Genomic DNA, 19,669 nt, shown 5'->3' with positions numbered 1-19,669 from the left:
GCCGACGTCAACTTCCCCCGCGCCTCGAACCCCGAGGTTCAGTTCCAACCAGCCAGTGTGTGAGCAGAAGCACACGCTGTACCCCGCTGTGTGTGTGTGTGTGTGTGTGTGTGTGTGTGTGTGTGTGTGTGTGTGTGTGTAATCCCTACAGAAATATGCAGTAATGAAACCTGGCTTTACGATCACCTGCGCAGCTACAGGCCGCCGCCTCCCGCTTTGATCCGCCAGGCCTCCGTCCACAAATGAAAGCTTTTCTTGGCCGCCGTTCCCGCGCGCTATTGCAGTTCGGAAAAAACGGACGCGTTCCAGAACACAAAAAAAACCTACAAAATAGCTCCACGTAACGCCAACCATCTGGAAAAGGTGCTTCTCAAACAAAAGCGCCGGTGTTAGCCAGATTAGCCAGATTAGCCACTTTCTCCTCCGAGCCCACATCTCAACACCGCGTTTCCCAATTCTACTCGCCGGCTGCGTCCCAAACGATGGCGATGGGAGTTATTCGGCCCAGCCGTCACACAGTTGCTCCTATTACACTGTAAATACTGTATAATACACTATAGAGACCAAAGTATTGGGACGCCTTTTCTAATTACTGAGTTTGTATGTTTCAGCCATAACAGTCGCTAACAGGTGTAATAAATCAATCATATAAAGGAAATACGTGCTTCTGAATTTGCAGCAACAGTTTAGGGAAGGTCCTTTCCCGTTCCAGCATGAGCGAACTCCATAAAGACGTGAAGATTTACATTTATTTACATTTCAGCATTTGGCCGACGCCTTCATCCAAAGTGACTTACAATACTAAGACAGTATACAGTCTGAGCCATTGAGGGTTAAGGGCCTCGCTCAAGGGCCCAACAGCAGTAACCTGGCAGTGGTGAGGCTTGAACCAGCGACCTTCTGATTACTAGTCCCGTACCTTAAAGAAAAGCCTGCAGAGTCCAGACCGTAGCCGGTTTCGGAATGAACCGGAACACCAACTGATCGATCAGTCAGTACCAAGCCATAAAAATGCTGTAATTTTTTGCCTGAATGGACACAAATTCCCACAGACATACTCCAAAGTACAGTACATACTCTGTTTTAATAGCTTTTGGTTTCAAAACAAGCTCAGGGCTCAGGTGTCCAAATACTTTTGACCACTAGTGTATTTATATTAGTTAAAAGGGAACGGACAAATTTGGAGATTATTAGAGTTGTTTAACGTCACGTGGCATCCAATATGTGGTCAAAAGTATGTGGACACCTCTTCTTGTTGAGTTGAGCTGTTGCAATAGCATGACTCCTCTCCTGTGCTTCAGTATTGATGTAAACACCTTTGGGATGAATCGGAATGTCACTTATATGCGACTATCCTTTCCTGACCTTACAAATGCTTCTCGGGCTGCAAGTTCCCACAGACGTACTCCAAAGTCTCGTGAGGAGCGTCTCAGAAGAGCGGCCGTTGTTCCAGCTGGAAAGATCACACACAGGTCGCATTTGGTTTCAAAACAGGCTCAGGGCTCAGGTGTCCAAATACTTTTGAACACTAGTTTATTCATATTAGTTGGACAAATTCGGAGAGTCGTTTAATGTAAGGAAAGCCGAACCAGTGACATCCTATACGTGGTCAAAAGTATGTGGGAGTTGAGTTGAGTTGCAGTAGCATGACTCCTCACCTGTGCTTCACTATCGACTACCTTCACCTTCACCAGGTTTAAAGGTGGAGAACATGGTGGTGTTTGCTTTGAAAGGCTTTGGAGCCTCCAACACAGTGAAGCTCAGGACTGTTTATTCCTCACAACAGACTCAAAACCGCCTCGTTTTCCTAATAAATACACCCTGTTAATGTGTATAAACTACTGTATGTTGATGTGAACACCTTTCCTGACCGTATGAATACTCCCCGGGCTGTAAGTTCCCACAGACACACTCCAAACTCGCGTCCACATACTTCTGACCGCGGTGACGTAGCCGGGCGCGCTCCCCGGGCTGGGCGCGCGTCCACCGCGCTGCTGCTGCTGCTGCTCGTGCGTTTCCTCGTTGCGCGTGCCCGCGCGCGCGAGCAGCAGCAGGACAATAAGTCGGGCTGAGCGGTTGGAAGAGCGGAGCCGAGCCCGGATCCTCCAGCAGCGAAACCGGCCAGAAAAAAAGTTCGTTCCGTGGCTTGGAGCCGAATAATGGCGGAGCGTTGGAGTAGCTGAAGAGCAGTATGGAGACTTTATTAGCAGAATTGCTGCTTTATTGCTGGTTTACTCTCATTCACGGTGAGTAGTTTTACTCTCGGATTCCTCTCAAACTTTTTTGCTCGCTCCCGAGTGGAGCCTCAACACCAGCTCAGTCGGTACCTCAGCACCAGATCCGACCTGGATCGACCCGTAGTAGCTTCAAATCTACACAAATCTACTTATTTTATTCACTATTATCACACTCGGCTTTATAAACTCTTCCTTTATTCATATTATTTTTCATTTTCTGTTCCCTCAGTGGAACTTTGATGGAACTTCAGGACTCGCTGCGCCTGATTTAGCGACTCAATTCCGACAATTCAGCCGAATTCACTTATTTAAAAGCACTTATTTAGATCACCACAAACTTTAAAACATATTAGATATTTAATTTAGTTCTTAATAGTGTTTATAACGAAATATAACGAACGTATGAAGGATTGAAGGTGGAGAACATGGTGGTGTTTGCTTTGCAGGCCTTGGAGCCTCCACACAGTGAAGTTCAGGACTGTTTATTCCTCACAACCGCCTCGTTTTACTTATAAATACACCTTGTTTATGTGTTTAAACTCTATTCACACTTCAGAAACATTGTGTTTATGCAAATTATAGCAGATTTCTTAAACAGTGCGTTACAGTGTTATTATAATATTATTACTATTATCAATAATAATAGCGTTCATATCTGATATATTCACAACAAAATGAGTTATTATGAATGAGTAAAATATTTACATGGTGCTTTAAACACACATCAATCTTCTAATCCATTTAAATATGGACTTCAGCACGTTCCTGAAGATCTACTCACACCTTTATGTGCTAGAAAGCTTTTCTATAACCTGAAGGTCACTTTATTTTAGTGTTTGCACCTGATTTTGTAACCCGAGGACAGAAATCTGTGCTGTTTGGGTTCCACCAGCTCATCCCGTGTCCTGTTCCGAACCTTCAGGGGTCTGTTGTAGCAGGTCTGATTTGGGGATGACAGATGAAATGATAGTTTTTCACCTCCTGTGTGTGATGATTCCTCCTGACTGCAGATATACTCATGCTCAGAATATTGTGTACGTTCACTAAACTGAGGTGTCTGATACACTACACACCGCTGTGTGCTGAAAGGTGTGTGGTGTGTGTGTAGTAGTTGGTAGATGTTTTTATTATTATTACTTATTAATGATTAAGTTTTCTGCTTATTATTCTCCAGACTTCAGGTGAAAGTGTAGCTGCACCTGTACTGAGTGCAGAAGTGAATAAATATGACAGAATATTGAACAGTACCGACCACATTCTTCTCCCGATCATAAAACTACAAATAACAGAATGAGGTTCATCACAGATCTGTTTTTAAATCAACAGTTGATATAACTACTGTAGTAACTAGCTGATATTTTATCTGCAGGTTGGATTCAGGAACGATCACTGAGAAGTATTTCGATATTTATAGTTAATATATTTATTATAACGTTGACCAGCTGTAAATAAATAGTTTTAAAATGTACCTCAAAACTGATCCAACAGATCTGTGTGTGTGTGTGTGTGTGTGTGTGTGTGTGTGTGTGTGTGGTAAAAAAAACACTTCTAACTCTCTGTACTGATTGAGGTATTGGTGGACGGTTTGAGGTATTGGTGGACAGTTTGAGGTATTGGTGGACTGATTGAGGTATTGGTGGACGGTTTGAGGTATTGGTGGACGGTTTGAGGTATTGGTGGACTGATTGAGGTATTGGTGGACTGATTGAGGTATTGGTGGACAGTTTGAGGTATTGGTGGACGGTTTGAGGTATTGGTGGACTGATTGAGGTATTGGTGGACTGATTGAGGTATTGGTGGACTGATTGAGGTATTGGTGGACGGTTTGAGGTATTGGTGGACTGATTGAGGTATTGGTGGACTGATTGAGGTATTGGTGGACAGTTTGAGGTATTGGTGGACGGTTTGAGGTATTGGTGGACGGTTTGAGGTATTGGTGGACAGTTTGAGGTATTGGTGGACAGTTTGAGGTATTGGTGGACGGTTTGAGGTATTGGTGGACAGTTTGAGGTATTGGTGGACAGTTTGAGGTATTGGTGGACTGATTGAGGTATTGGTGGACAGTTTGAGGTATTGGTGGACTGATTGAGGTATTGGTGGACAGTTTGAGGTATTGGTGGACGGTTTGAGATATTGGTGGACAGTTTGAGGTATTGGTGGACGGTTTGAGGTAGTGATGGACGGTTTGAGGTATTGGTGGCCAGTTTGAGGTATTGGTGGACAGTTTGAGGTATTGGTGGACAGTTTGAGGTATTGGTGGACTGATTGAGGTATTGGTGGACGGTTTGAGGTATTGGTGGCCAGTTTGAGGTATTGGTGGACAGTTTGAGGTATTGGTGGACAGTTTGAGGTATTGGTGGACGGTTTGAGGTATTGGTGGACAGTTTGAGGTATTGGTGGACAGTTTGAGGTATTGGTGGACAGTTTGAGGTATTGGTGGACGGTTTGAGGTATTGGTGGACAGTTTGAGGTATTGGTGGACAGTTTGAGGTATTGGTGGACTGATTGAGGTATTGGTGGACTGATTGAGGTATTGGTGGACGGAGGTATTGGTGGACTGATTGAGGTATTGGTGGACAGTTTGAGGTATTGGTGGACAGTTTGAGGTATTGGTGGACGGTTTGAGGTATTGGTGGACAGTTTGAGGTATTGGTGGACAGTTTGAGGTATTGGTGGACGGTTTGAGGTATTGGTGGACAGTTTGAGGTATTGGTGGACAGTTTGAGGTATTGGTGGACAGTTTGAGGTATTGGTGGACTGATTGAGGTATTGGTGGACAGTTTGAGGTATTGGTGGACGGTTTGAGGTATTGGTGGACAGTTTGAGGTATTGGTGGACTGATTGAGGTATTGGTGGACGGTTTGAGGTATTGGTGGACGGTTTGAGGTATTGGTGGACAGTTTGAGGTATTGGTGGACAGTTTGAGGTAGTGATGGACGGTTTGAGGTAGTGATGGACAGTTTGAGGTATTGGTGGACAGTTTGAGGTATTGGTGGACAGTTTGAGGTATTGGTGGACAGTTTGAGGTAGTGATGGACGGTTTGAGGTATTGGTGGACTGATTGAGGTATTGGTGGACAGTTTGAGGTATTGGTGGACAGTTTGAGGTATTGGTGGACAGTTTGAGGTAGTGATGGACGGTTTGAGGTATTGGTGGACTGATTGAGGTATTGGTGGACAGTTTGAGGTATTGGTGGACAGTTTGAGGTATTGGTGGACAGTTTGAGGTATTGGTGGACAGTTTGAGGTAGTGATGGACGGTTTGAGGTATTGGTGGACTGATTGAGGTATTGGTGGACGGTTTGAGGTATTGGTGGACGGTTTGAGGTATTGGTGGACAGTTTGAGGTATTGGTGGACAGTTTGAGGTAGTGATGGACGGTTTGAGGTATTGGTGGACTGATTGAGGTATTGGTGGACAGTTTGAGGTATTGGTGGACGGTTTGAGGTATTGGTGGACAGTTTGAGGTAGTGATGGACGGTTTGAGGTATTGGTGGACTGATTGAGGTATTGGTGGACTGATTGAGGTATTGGTGGACAGTTTGAGGTAGTGATGGACGGTTTGAGGTAGTGATGGACTGATTGAGGTATTGGTGGACAGTTTGAGGTATTGGTGGACAGTTTGAGGTATTGGTGGACGGTTTGAGGTATTGATGGATTGTGAGGTATTGATGGACTGTGAGGTATTGATGGACTGTGAGGTATTGATGGACTGTGAGGTATTGATGGACTGTGAGGTATTGATGGACTGTGAGGTATTGATGGACTGTGAGGTATTGATGGACTGTGAGGTATTGATGGACTGTGAGGTATTGATGGACTGTGAGGTATTGATGGACTGTGAGGTATTGATGGACTGTGAGGTATTGATGGACTGTGAGGTATTGGTGGACTGTGAGGTATTGATGATATCTTTGTTTGAGGTGTTTGAAGGAATGTTTTCACGCCTGTTTACAACGTCAGTGAGATGGAACCTTTATCTTTATTATAACCATTGCAGATCATCGTCCAAATCTTTTCTGTGTGTGTGTGTGTGTGTGTGTGTGTAAGCTTTTACACTTGTGTGTGTGTGTGTGTGTGTGTAAGCTTTTACACTTGTGTGTGTGTGTGTGTGTGTGTGTGTAAGCTTTTACACTTGTGTGTGTGTGTGTGTGTGTGTGTGTGTGTGAGCTTTTACACTTGTGTGTGTGTGTGTGTGTGTGTGTGTGTGTAAGCTTTTACACTTGTGTGTGTGTGTGTGTGTAAGCTTTTACACTTGTGTGTGTGTGTGTGTGTGTGTGTGTGTGTGTAAGCTTTTACACTTGTGTGTGTGTTAGGGGTGGGCGATATGGCCCTAAAATAATATCACGATATTTCAGGTTATTTTTGCGATAACGATATTTTTGGCGATATAACAAAACACTGAAAAATATTTTATTTATTTCGAGAAAACACTATTGCAAAAAAAAATTATGTTCAGTTTTTATTTAGAATTAATATAAGTTAACACTTCGTAAAAAAAATGTAAGACGTATGTAAGAATTAGGCGCACTTTTCTGTATTTTGTCTTTCCAGTAAAAATAATGTACCATAATGTAATGGCGGAGTCAGACAATTTCCATAGGGGTGACCAGACTGAGACCATTGCTCACACAGGGGTGGCACAGAGACTGATACCTGTTTTATTACCTATACAGGCAGTGAGTGGCATGTAGAATTACATCACGAAGACCCGCATAATAATAACGCTTTTTTTTCTCTTCATTTTGCCTGACAAGTAAAAAAAACCAAAACATTAACATTATGAGGAAGAATTTCAAAGATTTTCCTTTGCAATACTTTATCATTTGGCTGCCAACTTGTGTGTAATGATGAGACTCAGTTGAACCCCAGAACATGTTAGTGTGAATGAATGGAAAACTCATTTTAATTTTCTTTTAACAATATGATACAGACTGACCAACACTATTACGCCAAATCAGCATTATAAATTGACTTTACTTTTAATAACCTTCTACAATGCTGGAGCTTCTTAAAACGGAAGATTTTCTTTAAAATAGAAGTGTTATTTACCTGCTATTAAATTGTTTCCAAACAAAATCCGCCCAATCTGGCAACACTGGAACGCGCAGAGCCAGCTGGCGCCTTTACTCGTAGCGCGCCACAATTACTACTAAGTACAGTATTAGTACTAAGTACAGTAGTAGTACTAAGTACAGTAGTAGTACTAAGTACAGTAGTAATAGTACTAAGTACAGTAGTAGTACTAAGTACAGTAGTAATAGTACTAAGTACAGTAGTAGTACTAAGGACAGTAGTAGTACTAAGTACAGTAGTAGTACTAAGTACAGTAGTAATAGTACTAAGTAGCAGTAGTAGTACTAAGGACAGTAGTAGTAATAAGTACAGTATTAGTACTAAGTACAGTAGTAGTACTAAGTACAGTAGTAGTACTAAGTAGCAGTAGTATTAGTACTAAGTACAGTAGTAGTAGTAGTACTAAGTACAGTAGTAGTAGTAGTACTAAGTACAGTAGTAGTACTAAGTAGCAGTAGTATTAGTACTAAGTACAGTAGTAATAGTACTAAGTACAGTAATAGTACTAAGTACAGTAGTAATAGTACTAAGTACAGTAGTAGTACTAAGTACAGTAGTAATAGTACTAAGTACAGTAGTAATAGTACTAAGTACAGTAGTAGTACTAAGTAGCAGTAGTATTAGTACTAAGTACAGTAGTAGTACTAAGTACAGTAGTAATAGTACTAAGTACAGTAGTAATAGTACTAAGTACAGTAGTAGTACTAAGTAGCAGTAGTATTAGTACTAAGTACAGTAGTAATAGTACTAAGTACAGTAGTAATAGTACTAAGTACAGTAATAGTACTAAGTACAGTAGTAATAGTACTAAGTACAGTAGTAGTACTAAGTACAGTAGTAATAGTACTAAGTACAGTAATAGTACTAAGTACAGTAGTAATAGTACTAAGTAGCAGTAGTAGTACTAAGTACAGTAGTATTAGTACTAAGTACAGTAGTAGTACTAAGTACAGTAGTAATAGTACTAAGTACAGTAGTAATAGTACTAAGTACAGTAGTAGTACTAAGTAGCAGTAGTATTAGTACTAAGTACAGTAGTAATAGTACTAAGTACAGTAGTAATAGTACTAAGTACAGTAATAGTACTAAGTACAGTAGTAATAGTACTAAGTACAGTAGTAGTACTAAGTACAGTAATAGTACTAAGTACAGTAGTAATAGTACTAAGTAGCAGTAGTAGTACTAAGTACAGTAGTAATAGTACTAAGTACAGTAGTAATAGTACTAAGTACAGTAGTATTAGTACTAAGTACAGTAGTAATAGTACTAAGTACAGTAGTATTAGTACTAAGTAGCAGTAGTAATAGTACTAAGTACAGTAGTATTAGTACTAAGTACAGTAGTAATAGTACTAAGTACAGTAGTATTAGTACTAAGTACAGTAGTATTAGTACTAAGTAGCAGTAGTAATAGTACTAAGTAGCAGTAGTAGTACTAAGTACAGTAGTATTAGTACTAAGTACAGTAGTAGTACTAAGTACAGTAGTAATAGTACTAAGTACAGTAGTAATAGTACTAAGTACAGTAGTAGTACTAAGTAGCAGTAGTATTAGTACTAAGTACAGTAGTAATAGTACTAAGTACAGTAGTAATAGTACTAAGTACAGTAATAGTACTAAGTACAGTAGTAATAGTACTAAGTACAGTAGTAGTACTAAGTACAGTAATAGTACTAAGTACAGTAGTAATAGTACTAAGTAGCAGTAGTAGTACTAAGTACAGTAGTAATAGTACTAAGTACAGTAGTAATAGTACTAAGTACAGTAGTATTAGTACTAAGTACAGTAGTAATAGTACTAAGTACAGTAGTAGTAGTACTAAGTACAGTAGTAGTACTAAGTAGCAGTAGTATTAGTACTAAGTACAGTAGTAATAGTACTAAGTACAGTAGTAGTACTAAGTACAGTAGTAATAGTACTAAGTACAGTAGTAGTACTAAGGACAGTAGTAGTACTAAGTACAGTAGTAGTACTAAGTACAGTAGTAATAGTACTAAGTAGCAGTAGTAGTACTAAGGACAGTAGTAGTAATAAGTACAGTATTAGTACTAAGTACAGTAGTAGTACTAAGTACAGTAGTAGTACTAAGTAGCAGTAGTATTAGTACTAAGTACAGTAGTAGTAGTAGTACTAAGTACAGTAGTAGTAGTAGTACTAAGTACAGTAGTAGTACTAAGTAGCAGTAGTATTAGTACTAAGTACAGTAGTAATAGTACTAAGTACAGTAATAGTACTAAGTACAGTAGTAATAGTACTAAGTACAGTAGTAGTACTAAGTACAGTAGTAATAGTACTAAGTACAGTAGTAATAGTACTAAGTACAGTAGTAGTACTAAGTAGCAGTAGTATTAGTACTAAGTACAGTAGTAGTACTAAGTACAGTAGTAATAGTACTAAGTACAGTAGTAATAGTACTAAGTACAGTAGTAGTACTAAGTAGCAGTAGTATTAGTACTAAGTACAGTAGTAATAGTACTAAGTACAGTAGTAATAGTACTAAGTACAGTAATAGTACTAAGTACAGTAGTAATAGTACTAAGTACAGTAGTAGTACTAAGTACAGTAGTAATAGTACTAAGTACAGTAATAGTACTAAGTACAGTAGTAATAGTACTAAGTAGCAGTAGTAGTACTAAGTACAGTAGTATTAGTACTAAGTACAGTAGTAGTACTAAGTACAGTAGTAATAGTACTAAGTACAGTAGTAATAGTACTAAGTACAGTAGTAGTACTAAGTAGCAGTAGTATTAGTACTAAGTACAGTAGTAATAGTACTAAGTACAGTAGTAATAGTACTAAGTACAGTAATAGTACTAAGTACAGTAGTAATAGTACTAAGTACAGTAGTAGTACTAAGTACAGTAATAGTACTAAGTACAGTAGTAATAGTACTAAGTAGCAGTAGTAGTACTAAGTACAGTAGTAATAGTACTAAGTACAGTAGTAATAGTACTAAGTACAGTAGTATTAGTACTAAGTACAGTAGTAATAGTACTAAGTACAGTAGTATTAGTACTAAGTACAGTAGTATTAGTACTAAGTACAGTAGTATTAGTACTAAGTAGCAGTAGTAATAGTACTAAGTACAGTAGTATTAGTACTAAGTACAGTAGTAATAGTACTAAGTACAGTAGTATTAGTACTAAGTACAGTAGTATTAGTACTAAGTAGCAGTAGTAATAGTACTAAGTACAGTAGTAATAGTACTAAGTACAGTAGTATTAGTACTAAGTACAGTAGTAATAGTACTAAGTACAGTAGTATTAGTACTAAGTACAGTAGTAATAGTACTAAGTACAGTAGTATTAGTACTAAGTACAGTAGTAATAGTACTAAGTACAGTAGTATTAGTACTAAGTACAGTAGCACTACTTCTGTGTTGGTGGTTGACATTAATGTTAAGAGTTGTCCTGAACTGGTTGGTGGAGGTGCGCTGTTGAATTTTGTCCCTGTATGAAACTGCGTGCAGAAATACTTCCGCAAAAAAGTTGCCGGCAAAGCGGTGGTTGGGGTTTGGGTTGCCATGGATAGATTGATGGACTTGGAGTTTTTGGAACGAGCTCCTCCACCGCAGAGCCGCTTTCCGCCGTACTCGTTGCTGTGCCCAAATGACCCACGTAACGAACGTACGCCGTTTGCGTAGCTATGTGACGTCATTACGTAAACAACGCAGAATATCGCTATTATTACGATATGGGCTTTTTTGTATCGTTTTAAAAATTATACCGGTATTATCGTGAACGATACGATATAGCACACCCCTAGTGTGTGTGTGTGTGTGTGTGTGTGTGTAAGCTTTTACACCCCTAGTGTGTGTGTGTGTGTGTGTGTGTGTGTAAGCTTTTACACTCCTAGTGTGTGTGTGTGTGTGTGTGTGTGTAAGCTTTTACACTCCTAGTGTGTGTGTGTGTGTGTGTGTGTAGGCTTTTACACTTGTGTGTGTGTGTGTGTGTGTGTGTAAGCTTTTACACTTGTGTGTGTGTGTGTGTGTGTGTGTAGGCTTTTACACTTGTGTGTGTGTGTGTGTGTGTGTGTGTGTGTGTAGGCTTTTACACTTGTGTGTGTGTGTGTGTGTGTAGGCTTTTACACTTGTGTGTGTGTGTGTGTGTGTGTGTGTAAGCTTTTACACCCCTTGTGTGTGTGTGTGTGTGTGTGTAGGCTTTTACACTTGTGTGTGTGTGTGTGTGTGTGTGTAGGCTTTTACACTTGTGTGTGTGTGTGTGTGTGTGTGTGTAAGCTTTTACACCCCTTGTGTGTGTGTGTAGGCTTTTACACTTGTGTGTGTGTGTGTGTGTGTGTGTGTAGGCTTTTACACTTGTGTGTGTGTGTGTGTGTGTGTGTAGGCTTTTACACTTGTGTGTGTGTGTGTGTGTGTGTAGGCTTTTACACTTGTGTGTGTGTGTGTGTGTGTGTGTGTGTGTGTAAGCTTTTACACCCCTTGTGTGTGTGTGTGTGTGTGTGTGTGTGTGTGTAAGCTTTTACACCCCTTGTGTGTGTGTGTGTGTGTGTGTGTGTGTGTGTAAGCTTTTACACCCCTTGTGTGTGTGTGTGGTTGTAGGTTCTCACACCGTGTGCGTCTCTTTCAGGTTCTCCCCTGCTGCTGTTTGCTAATCGGCGGGATGTGCGTCTGTTGGACGCGGAGTCGGCGCGGGCGGAGTCGGCGGTGTTGGTCAGTGACCTGGAGGACGCCGCCGCCGTCGACTTCCTGTTCTCGGAGAGTCTCGTCTTCTGGACGGACGTCAGCGAGGAGGCCATCAAGCAGACCTTCTACAACCAGAGCAGCAATGGTACACACACACACACACACACACACACACACACAGCGACACCTACTGTCGGGTTAAAGCAACAGCATGAGTGGTGGAGGAATACACAGAGCATATCGTGTTCCTCCAGGGGGCGTCAGAGCACAGATGAGGTGGATATATCCAACACTGGATTGGGCGCTGATGTGTGTAGCTGAACTGTGTGTGTGTGTGTGTGTGTGTGTGTGTGTGTGTAGCAGTGAAGGAGGCGGTGTTGGGTTCCGGTCAGAAGGTGGTGGTGTCCGGGCTGGACTCGCCCGATGGGCTGGCGTGTGATTGGCTGGGACGGAAGCTCTACTGGACCGATTCAGAAACCAAACGCATCGAGGTGGCCAATCTGGACGGGACGTGCCGGAAGGTTCTGTTCTGGCAGGACCTGGACCAGCCTCGGGCTATAGCGCTGAACCCTGCTCAGAGGTGAGTCTCAACCCCGCGTCCACACTCGCTCACCTTCATCCTTCCACCTGTGCGCCAGGTAAGCGTTCCGTATATGGTCAGAAGTATGTGGACGCCCGCGATGCGTGACCGAGCCCTTGTGTGTTTGGTCCGAGGTCGGTCTGGAGGATCTCCAGAGCTCTGCTCGGGCTGCTGACCTCGACTCGGTCAACATATCTGGGAGGAATCGGAATGTTGTTCCCACAAACACTTTAAAATCTTGAGGAAAACTTTCCTAGAAGAGTAAAGCCTGTTGTAGCCACAGAGGTCGGTGAGGCAGTGTGCTCATGATCAGGTGTCCACATACTTTTGGTGTTGGACAGGGCGCGTTGTGTAGAAGGGTTCTGGAGGAGCGAGGGTTGGTGTGAGGGTTGGTGTGAGTGGATGATGGAGGGAGCAGAAAGGTTTCCTGGCTCTCGTCCTAAAGAAACACATCACACATCCTGCTGCTCTGTTTTCATAAAACACTCACTGCTGCACTTCAGCGTGTGTGTGTGTGTGTGTGTGTGTGTGTGTGTGTGTGTTACTACGTATGTATTGTTTTACATGTGTGTGTGTGTGTGTGTATGTTTTTACGTGTGTGTGTGTGTGTGTGTGTGTTTTTACATGTGTGTGTGTGTGTTTTTACGTGTGTGTGTGTGTGTGTGTATGTTTTTACATGTGTGTGTGTGTGTTTTTACGTGTGTGTGTGTGTGTGTGTATGTTTTTACGTGTGTGTGTGTGTGTGTGTGTGCGTAAGTCTCTGTGTGTGTAGAAGTGTGTGTGGGTGTGAGTATGTGTGTGTAAGGATGTATGTTTTTACGTGTGTGTGTGTGTGCATGTGTGTGTGCGTAAGTGTGTGTGTGTATGTTTTGATGTGTGTGTAAGTCTCTGTGTGTCTGTACGTGTAAGTTTTTACGTGTGTGCGTGTGTGTGTGTGTGGAGGGAGGAGTTGATGGAGGACGTGGATCTGGTTACACGTTCCTGTGGAGTTTTCTCACACGCTCACACGCTCACACACACACACACACGCGCTCACACATACCTCAAGATCTGATTCACACCCTCTGGTGTGTGTGTGTGTGTGTGCGCGTGTTTGTAACTCTCTCACACACGGTTATAAGGGTGTCCACATACTTTCGACCACACGGTTTATCTGTAGTTGATTGGTCTTGGTCTGAACACACCGCCGCCCGGTGAATGGATTTGAGGACCAACAGACCAGAATATCGTACAGACGTGTACACACGTGCTGGACATATATACGCCACCCTTGGAGCCGAGGGGATCAAGGGCCTCGCTGAAGGGCCCGACAGAAATCAGAATGTAAACGAGCCAGACGCTGTCCTCTCAGCATCATTGATCTGGTTTATTTCAGCGTTTATTCCCCGTCTGTAATATTTCGGGTGTTTTCCGCGCCCCCGTCGCCCCTCTGCTGCACGTTTGTGGGGTTTGGACCTGTTATTTTGTTCGGTGGATGACGGCGGTCCTGCTGACCGGTGCTGCTCAGAAACAGAAGCGGTGTTTTTGTGTTCCACACACTGAAGCAATTTCATCAAATCAGGACGGTTAATGCTAATTGGCTTAGCGTGCGTGTTAACACTTAGCGGCCGCGTTTTCTCCCTCTCTGTAAACAGCGTGTCATCGTTAGCGCTTTCGTTCCTCGCTCTGGGTTTATCGGCTCCGTCTCTGAGCTGTTCGATCGAGGGGAAAGTGTTTAATAACGCGCGGAACAGAGTGGAAGTGTTTCCGCTGTGTCCGGCGGTTACGGTCTGAATTGTGTTTGTGTAAACGGTCGGATCGGAGGCGCCGCGTTTTCTGTATCTGGCTGCGTTAAGAAACCCAGAAAGACACGATTAACTTTTTTATTTCACTTAAATATGTGACCGAGACGTTCAGATATCCGTATGGACGTGGAAAATGAGTCAGTTAGCGACGATCGATGGAATCCTTGGTCTGACCAGTAGCCACATGTGGACGTGAAGCCCGGACGCTGACGCAGAGCCTGAAGATCTCACGGAGGAAGATGATCACCGCTGAGCGAGTGCATGAGACGGTCAGAACAAGAAAATGAGCTCCTGAACCACACTCAGTGCCGCGGGTTCTGTTGCGGTATGACAGGACAGCAGACGTCGTGAGGTGACCCCCGTCCAGCCCAGCCGTGTCTGTGGAGCGCCAGGCCAGGCGGGTAGCACCGCTCGAACGCTCGGAGGACTCCAACCCGTGTGGGAGGCTGTTGTGAAATGATGGTATTCATAAAGTAAGGCGGTAAAATACACTGACCTGTCGGGTTGCGTTATGTTGACCGGTGAATTGTAACCGTGGAAACGTCCGGTTTACTGGCATCGATCTCCAGAGTCCAAACACTCTCCAATAAACACCGGCCACCTCAGTGTGTACAAAACCAGATGTTTGATGGATGTGTGGGTGTGGATGAAGGTACATGTAGTTGATGTAGCGTGTGTGTGATTAATGTGTGTGTGTGTGTGTGTGATTAATATGTGTATATGTGGGCACGTGTGTAATTAATGTGTGTGTGTGTGTGTAATAAACATGTGTGTGTGTGTGTACTTACATGTACTGTGTGTGTAATAAACGTGTGTGTGTGTGTGTGTGCAGGTACATTGTACACAGTGTATCACAAAAGTGAGTACACCCCTCACATTTCTGCAGATATTTAAGTATATCTTTTCATGGGACAACACTGACAAAATGACACTTTGACACAATGAAAAGTAGTCTGTGTGCAGCTTATATAACAGTGTAAATTTATTCTTCCCTCAAAATAACTCAATATACAGCCATTAATGTCTAAACCACCGGCAACAAAAGTGAGTACACCCCTTAGTGAAAGTTCCTGAAGTGTCAATATTTTGTGTGGCCACCATTATTTCCCAGAACTGCCTTAACTCTCCTGGGCATGGAGTTTACCAGAGCTTTAGAGGTTGCCACTGGAATGCTTTTCCACTCCTCCATGACGACATCACGGAGCTGGCGGATATTCGAGACTTTGCGCTCCTCCACCTTCCGCTTGAGGATGCCCCAAAGATGTTCTATTGGGTTTAGGTCTGGAGACATGCTTGGCCAGTCCATCACCTTTACCCTCAGCCTCTTCAATAAAGCAGTGGTCGTCTTAGAGGTGTGTTTGGGGTCATTATCATGCTGGAACACTGCCCTGCGACCCAGTTTCCGGAGGGAGGGGATCATGCTCTGCTTCAGTATTTCACAGTACATATTGGAGTTCATGTGTCCCTCAATGAAATGTAACTCCCCAACACCTGCTGCACTCATGCAGCCCCAGACCATGGCATTCCCACCACCATGCTTGACTGTAGGCATGACACACTTATCTTTGTACTCCTCACCTGATTGCTGCCACACATGCTTGAGACCATCTGAACCAAACAAATTAATCTTGGTCTCATCAGACCATAGGACATGGTTCCAGTAATCCATGTCCTTTGTTGACATGTCTTCAGCAAACTGTTTGCGGGCTTTCTTGTGTAGAGACTTCAGAAGAGGCTTCCTTCTGGGGTGACAGCCATGCAGACCAATTTGATGTAGTGTGCGGCGTATGGTCTGAGCACTGACAGGCTGACCCCCCACCTTTTCAATCTCTGCAGCAATGCTGACAGCACTCCTGCGCCTATCTTTCAAAGACAGCAGTTGGATGTGACGCTGAGCACGTGCACTCAGCTTCTTTGGACGACCGACGCGAGGTCTGTTCTGAGTGGACCCTGCTCTTTTAAAACGCTGGATGATCTTGACCACTGTGCTGCAGCTCAGTTTCAGGGTGTTGGCCATCTTCATGTAGCCTTGGCCATCTTCATGTAGCGCGACAATTCGTCTTTTAAGATCCTCAGAGAGTTCTTTGCCATGAGGTGCCATGTTGGAACTTTCAGTGACCAGTATGAGAGAGTGTGAGAGCTGTACTACTAAATTGAACACACCTGCTCCCTATGCACACCTGAGACCTAGTAACACTAACAAATCACATGACATTTTGGAGGGAAAATGACAAGCAGTGCTCAATTTGGACATTTAGGGGTGTAGTCTCTTAGGGGTGTACTCACTTTTGTTGCCGGTGGTTTAGACATTAATGGCTGTATATTGAGTTATTTTGAGGGAAGAATAAATTTACACTGTTATATAAGCTGCACACAGACTACTTTTCATTGTGTCAAAGTGTCATTTTGTCAGTGTTGTCCCATGAAAAGATATACTTAAATATCTGCAGAAATGTGAGGGGTGTACTCACTTTTGTGATACACTGTACTGTGTGTATAATAAACATGTGTGTGTGTGTGTGTGTGTGTGTGCAGGTACATGTACTGTGTGTATAATAAACATGTGTGTGTGTGTGTGTGTGTGCAGGTACATGTACTGGACGGACTGGGGCGAGGAGCCGAGGATCGAGCGAGCAGGGATGGACGGCAGCAGCAGGAGGGTGATAATAGCCAAGGACATTTACTGGCCTAACGGACTGACCATCGACCTGGACGAGCAGAAGCTGTACTGGGCCGACGCCAAGCTCAGCTTCATCCACCGCGCCAACCTGGACGGCACGGCACGGTCAGCAGCACTCACTTCTCCTCCTCTAGCTTACCCTCGCAATGCCCCGATGGTGCTGTTGAGTGGGGCTGAGCTCAGGGCTCTGTGCAGGACGCTGGAGTTTGCTCATGCTGGAACGGGAGAGGGCCTTCCCTAAACTGTCGCGCCAGACTCTGAAGCGTACAGTGCCTCTGTAGCGCCGATTTATTACACCTGTCAGCAACCGTGGCGGCTAGCAGGCCCCAGAAGCTCTGTGCGGTGTTGTGATCTAAACACAGCTTCAGACCCGCGCCCCTCTCTTTCATCTCCGTCGTTTCGGGCGCCGCTGATTAACCACGGCGTTTGCGGCGCTCTGGCGGACTTCAAACAATCCGCCGCGCCCCGCCGACCCGCTCTCGTCCGAAGCCCGGAGGAATCCGGTTCCTCTCCGGTTCTTCCTAAGCACTGGGACTGAAGAACCCACAGGAACCTGAGATCGGGTGACGGATCCTCCTCCTAAAATTAGGTGTAAATGAACCCAACATCACTGCACCTGCTGTAAAGCGTGCTGGTGGTAGTATCAGGCTGTTACGCTCTCAGTAAAGCTGATACACGAAACAAAGATTCAGAAGATTCAAATATTTTGGTCACAGTTATCAGAGGTAGGTTTGGAGTCCTGCATCCCCAACATCACTGTACCTGCTGTAAAGCGTGCTGGTGGTAGTATCAGGCTGTTTTGCCACTGGTGGTACTGGTGCATTGCAGTGAATGTACAGAACGTTTGAGGGAGTAAGGTTCCTCATTTGGACTCATTCATATTTAGCCACAATTTTATCCTGGTCAGGGTCACAGTGGGTCCAGTTTCTGCACACGCACTGGACAGGACGGCAGTCCACCACCGGTTCGAACCCTGGATCCCGGCACTGGTGCGCCAGCGTACCTTAGCGTTCCTTTCATTTGAACAGATCCACAGCGCCGCCGGTGTTTCTCAGAATTGCTCGCTGACCGGAGGGTGTGTTTGTGCGCCTGTGTTTCCAGGGAGACGGTGGTCGAAGGGACCCTGACGCACCCGTTTGCTCTCACGCTGTCCGACGAGACGCTCTACTGGACGGACTGGCAGACGCGCTCCATCCACGCCTGCAACAAACACACGGGGAGCAACCGGAGGGAAATCCTGAACGGGATCTACTCACCCATGGACATCCAGGTCCTGGGACAGGAGAGGCAGCCTTACAGTAAGCTCACACACACACACACACACACACACACACACTGTTGGTGAACACGTGCTTCCCTTTGTGACGTATAATGGCGACTTCCAATCGTCTTAAACTGTTATTATTAACATGATAATAAGTTCAGTGTGTTTAAACTGCCTCTCCAGTCACCAGATCTGAATCCAGTCACAGGATTAATGAGCAGCCCATAAATCCTCAGCAATCATGTACTGCAGTGTGTGTGTGTGTGTATCTGTGTTTCTGTGTGTGTGTGTGTGTGAGTGTGTATCTGTTTATGTGTGTATTTGTGTGTGAAGGTGTGAAGATGTGTTTGTGTATAGGTGTATATATGTGTGTGTATATTCACATGTGCATATATGTGTGTGTATCTATGTGTGTATATGTGTGTGTATATGTGTGTGTATGTTTGTGTGTGTATCTATGTGTGTATATGTGTGTGTATATATGTGTGTATATGTGTGTGTATCTATGTGTGTATATGTGTGTGTATATGTGTGTGTATGTTTGTGTGTGTATCTATGTGTGTATATGTGTGTGTATATATGTGTGTATGTTTGTGTGTGTATCTATGTGTGTATATGTGTGTGTATATATGTGTGTATATGTTTGTGTGTGTGTATCTATGTGTGTATATGTGTGTGTATGTTTGTGTGTGTGTATCTATGTGTATATATGTGTGTGTGTATGTTTGTGTGTGTGTATCTGTGTGCGAGTGTGTATCTGTTTACGTGTGTATATGTGTGTGTATCTGCATATGTGTGTGTATGTGTGTGTATCTGCATATGTGTGTGTATGTGTGTTTGTGTGTATGTGTGTGTACATGTGTGTATATGTGTGTGTATCTACATACAGTGTATCACAAAAGTGAGTACACCCCTCACATTTCTGCAAATATTTCATTATATCTTTTCATGGGACAACACTATAGACATGAAACTTGGATATAACTTAGAGTAGTCAGTGTACAACTTGTATAGCAGTGTAGATTTACTGTCTTCTGAAAATAACTCAACACACAGCCATTAATGTCTAAATAGCTGGCAACATAAGTGAGTACACCCCACAGTGAACATGTCCAAATTGTGCCCAAATGTGTCGTTGTCTCTCCCTGGTGTCATGTGTCAAGGTCCCAGGTGTAAATGGGGAGCAGGGCTGTTAAATTTGGTGTTTTGGGTACAATTCTCTCATACTGGCCACTGGATATTCAACATGGCACCTCATGGCAAAGAACTCTCTGAGGATGTGAGAAATAGAATTGTTGCTCTCCACAAAGATGGCCTGGGCTATAAGAAGATTGCTAACACCCTGAAACTGAGCTACAGCATGGTGGCCAAGGTCATACAGCGGTTTTCCAGGACAGGTTCCACTCGG

At 43.5% G+C, this 19,669-nt stretch overlaps 1 protein-coding gene across 1 annotated transcript in view; it reads left to right on the top strand.

Moving 5' to 3' along the window:
- Positions 1-2,086: 2,086 nt before the first annotated feature.
- LOC134319242 (low-density lipoprotein receptor-related protein 5-like) overlaps positions 2,087-19,669 on the top strand; it is a 53,817-nt gene continuing 36,234 nt past the window's right edge. Inside the window, exons 1-4 of the mRNA XM_063000301.1 lie at positions 2,087-2,246; positions 11,898-12,098; positions 12,314-12,533; positions 16,905-17,092. Coding sequence (XP_062856371.1) covers positions 2,192-2,246; positions 11,898-12,098; positions 12,314-12,533; positions 16,905-17,092 — 664 coding nt within the window. The 5' untranslated portion in view covers positions 2,087-2,191. The remainder of the gene's footprint in view (positions 2,247-11,897; positions 12,099-12,313; positions 12,534-16,904; positions 17,093-19,669) is intronic.

This window comes from Trichomycterus rosablanca, chromosome 8 (assembly GCF_030014385.1).
Source record: "Trichomycterus rosablanca isolate fTriRos1 chromosome 8, fTriRos1.hap1, whole genome shotgun sequence".
NCBI lineage: Eukaryota > Metazoa > Chordata > Actinopteri > Siluriformes > Trichomycteridae > Trichomycterus > Trichomycterus rosablanca.
Note: the sequence above shows the minus strand (reverse complement) of the source record. Positions and strands in the feature narration are given on the sequence as shown.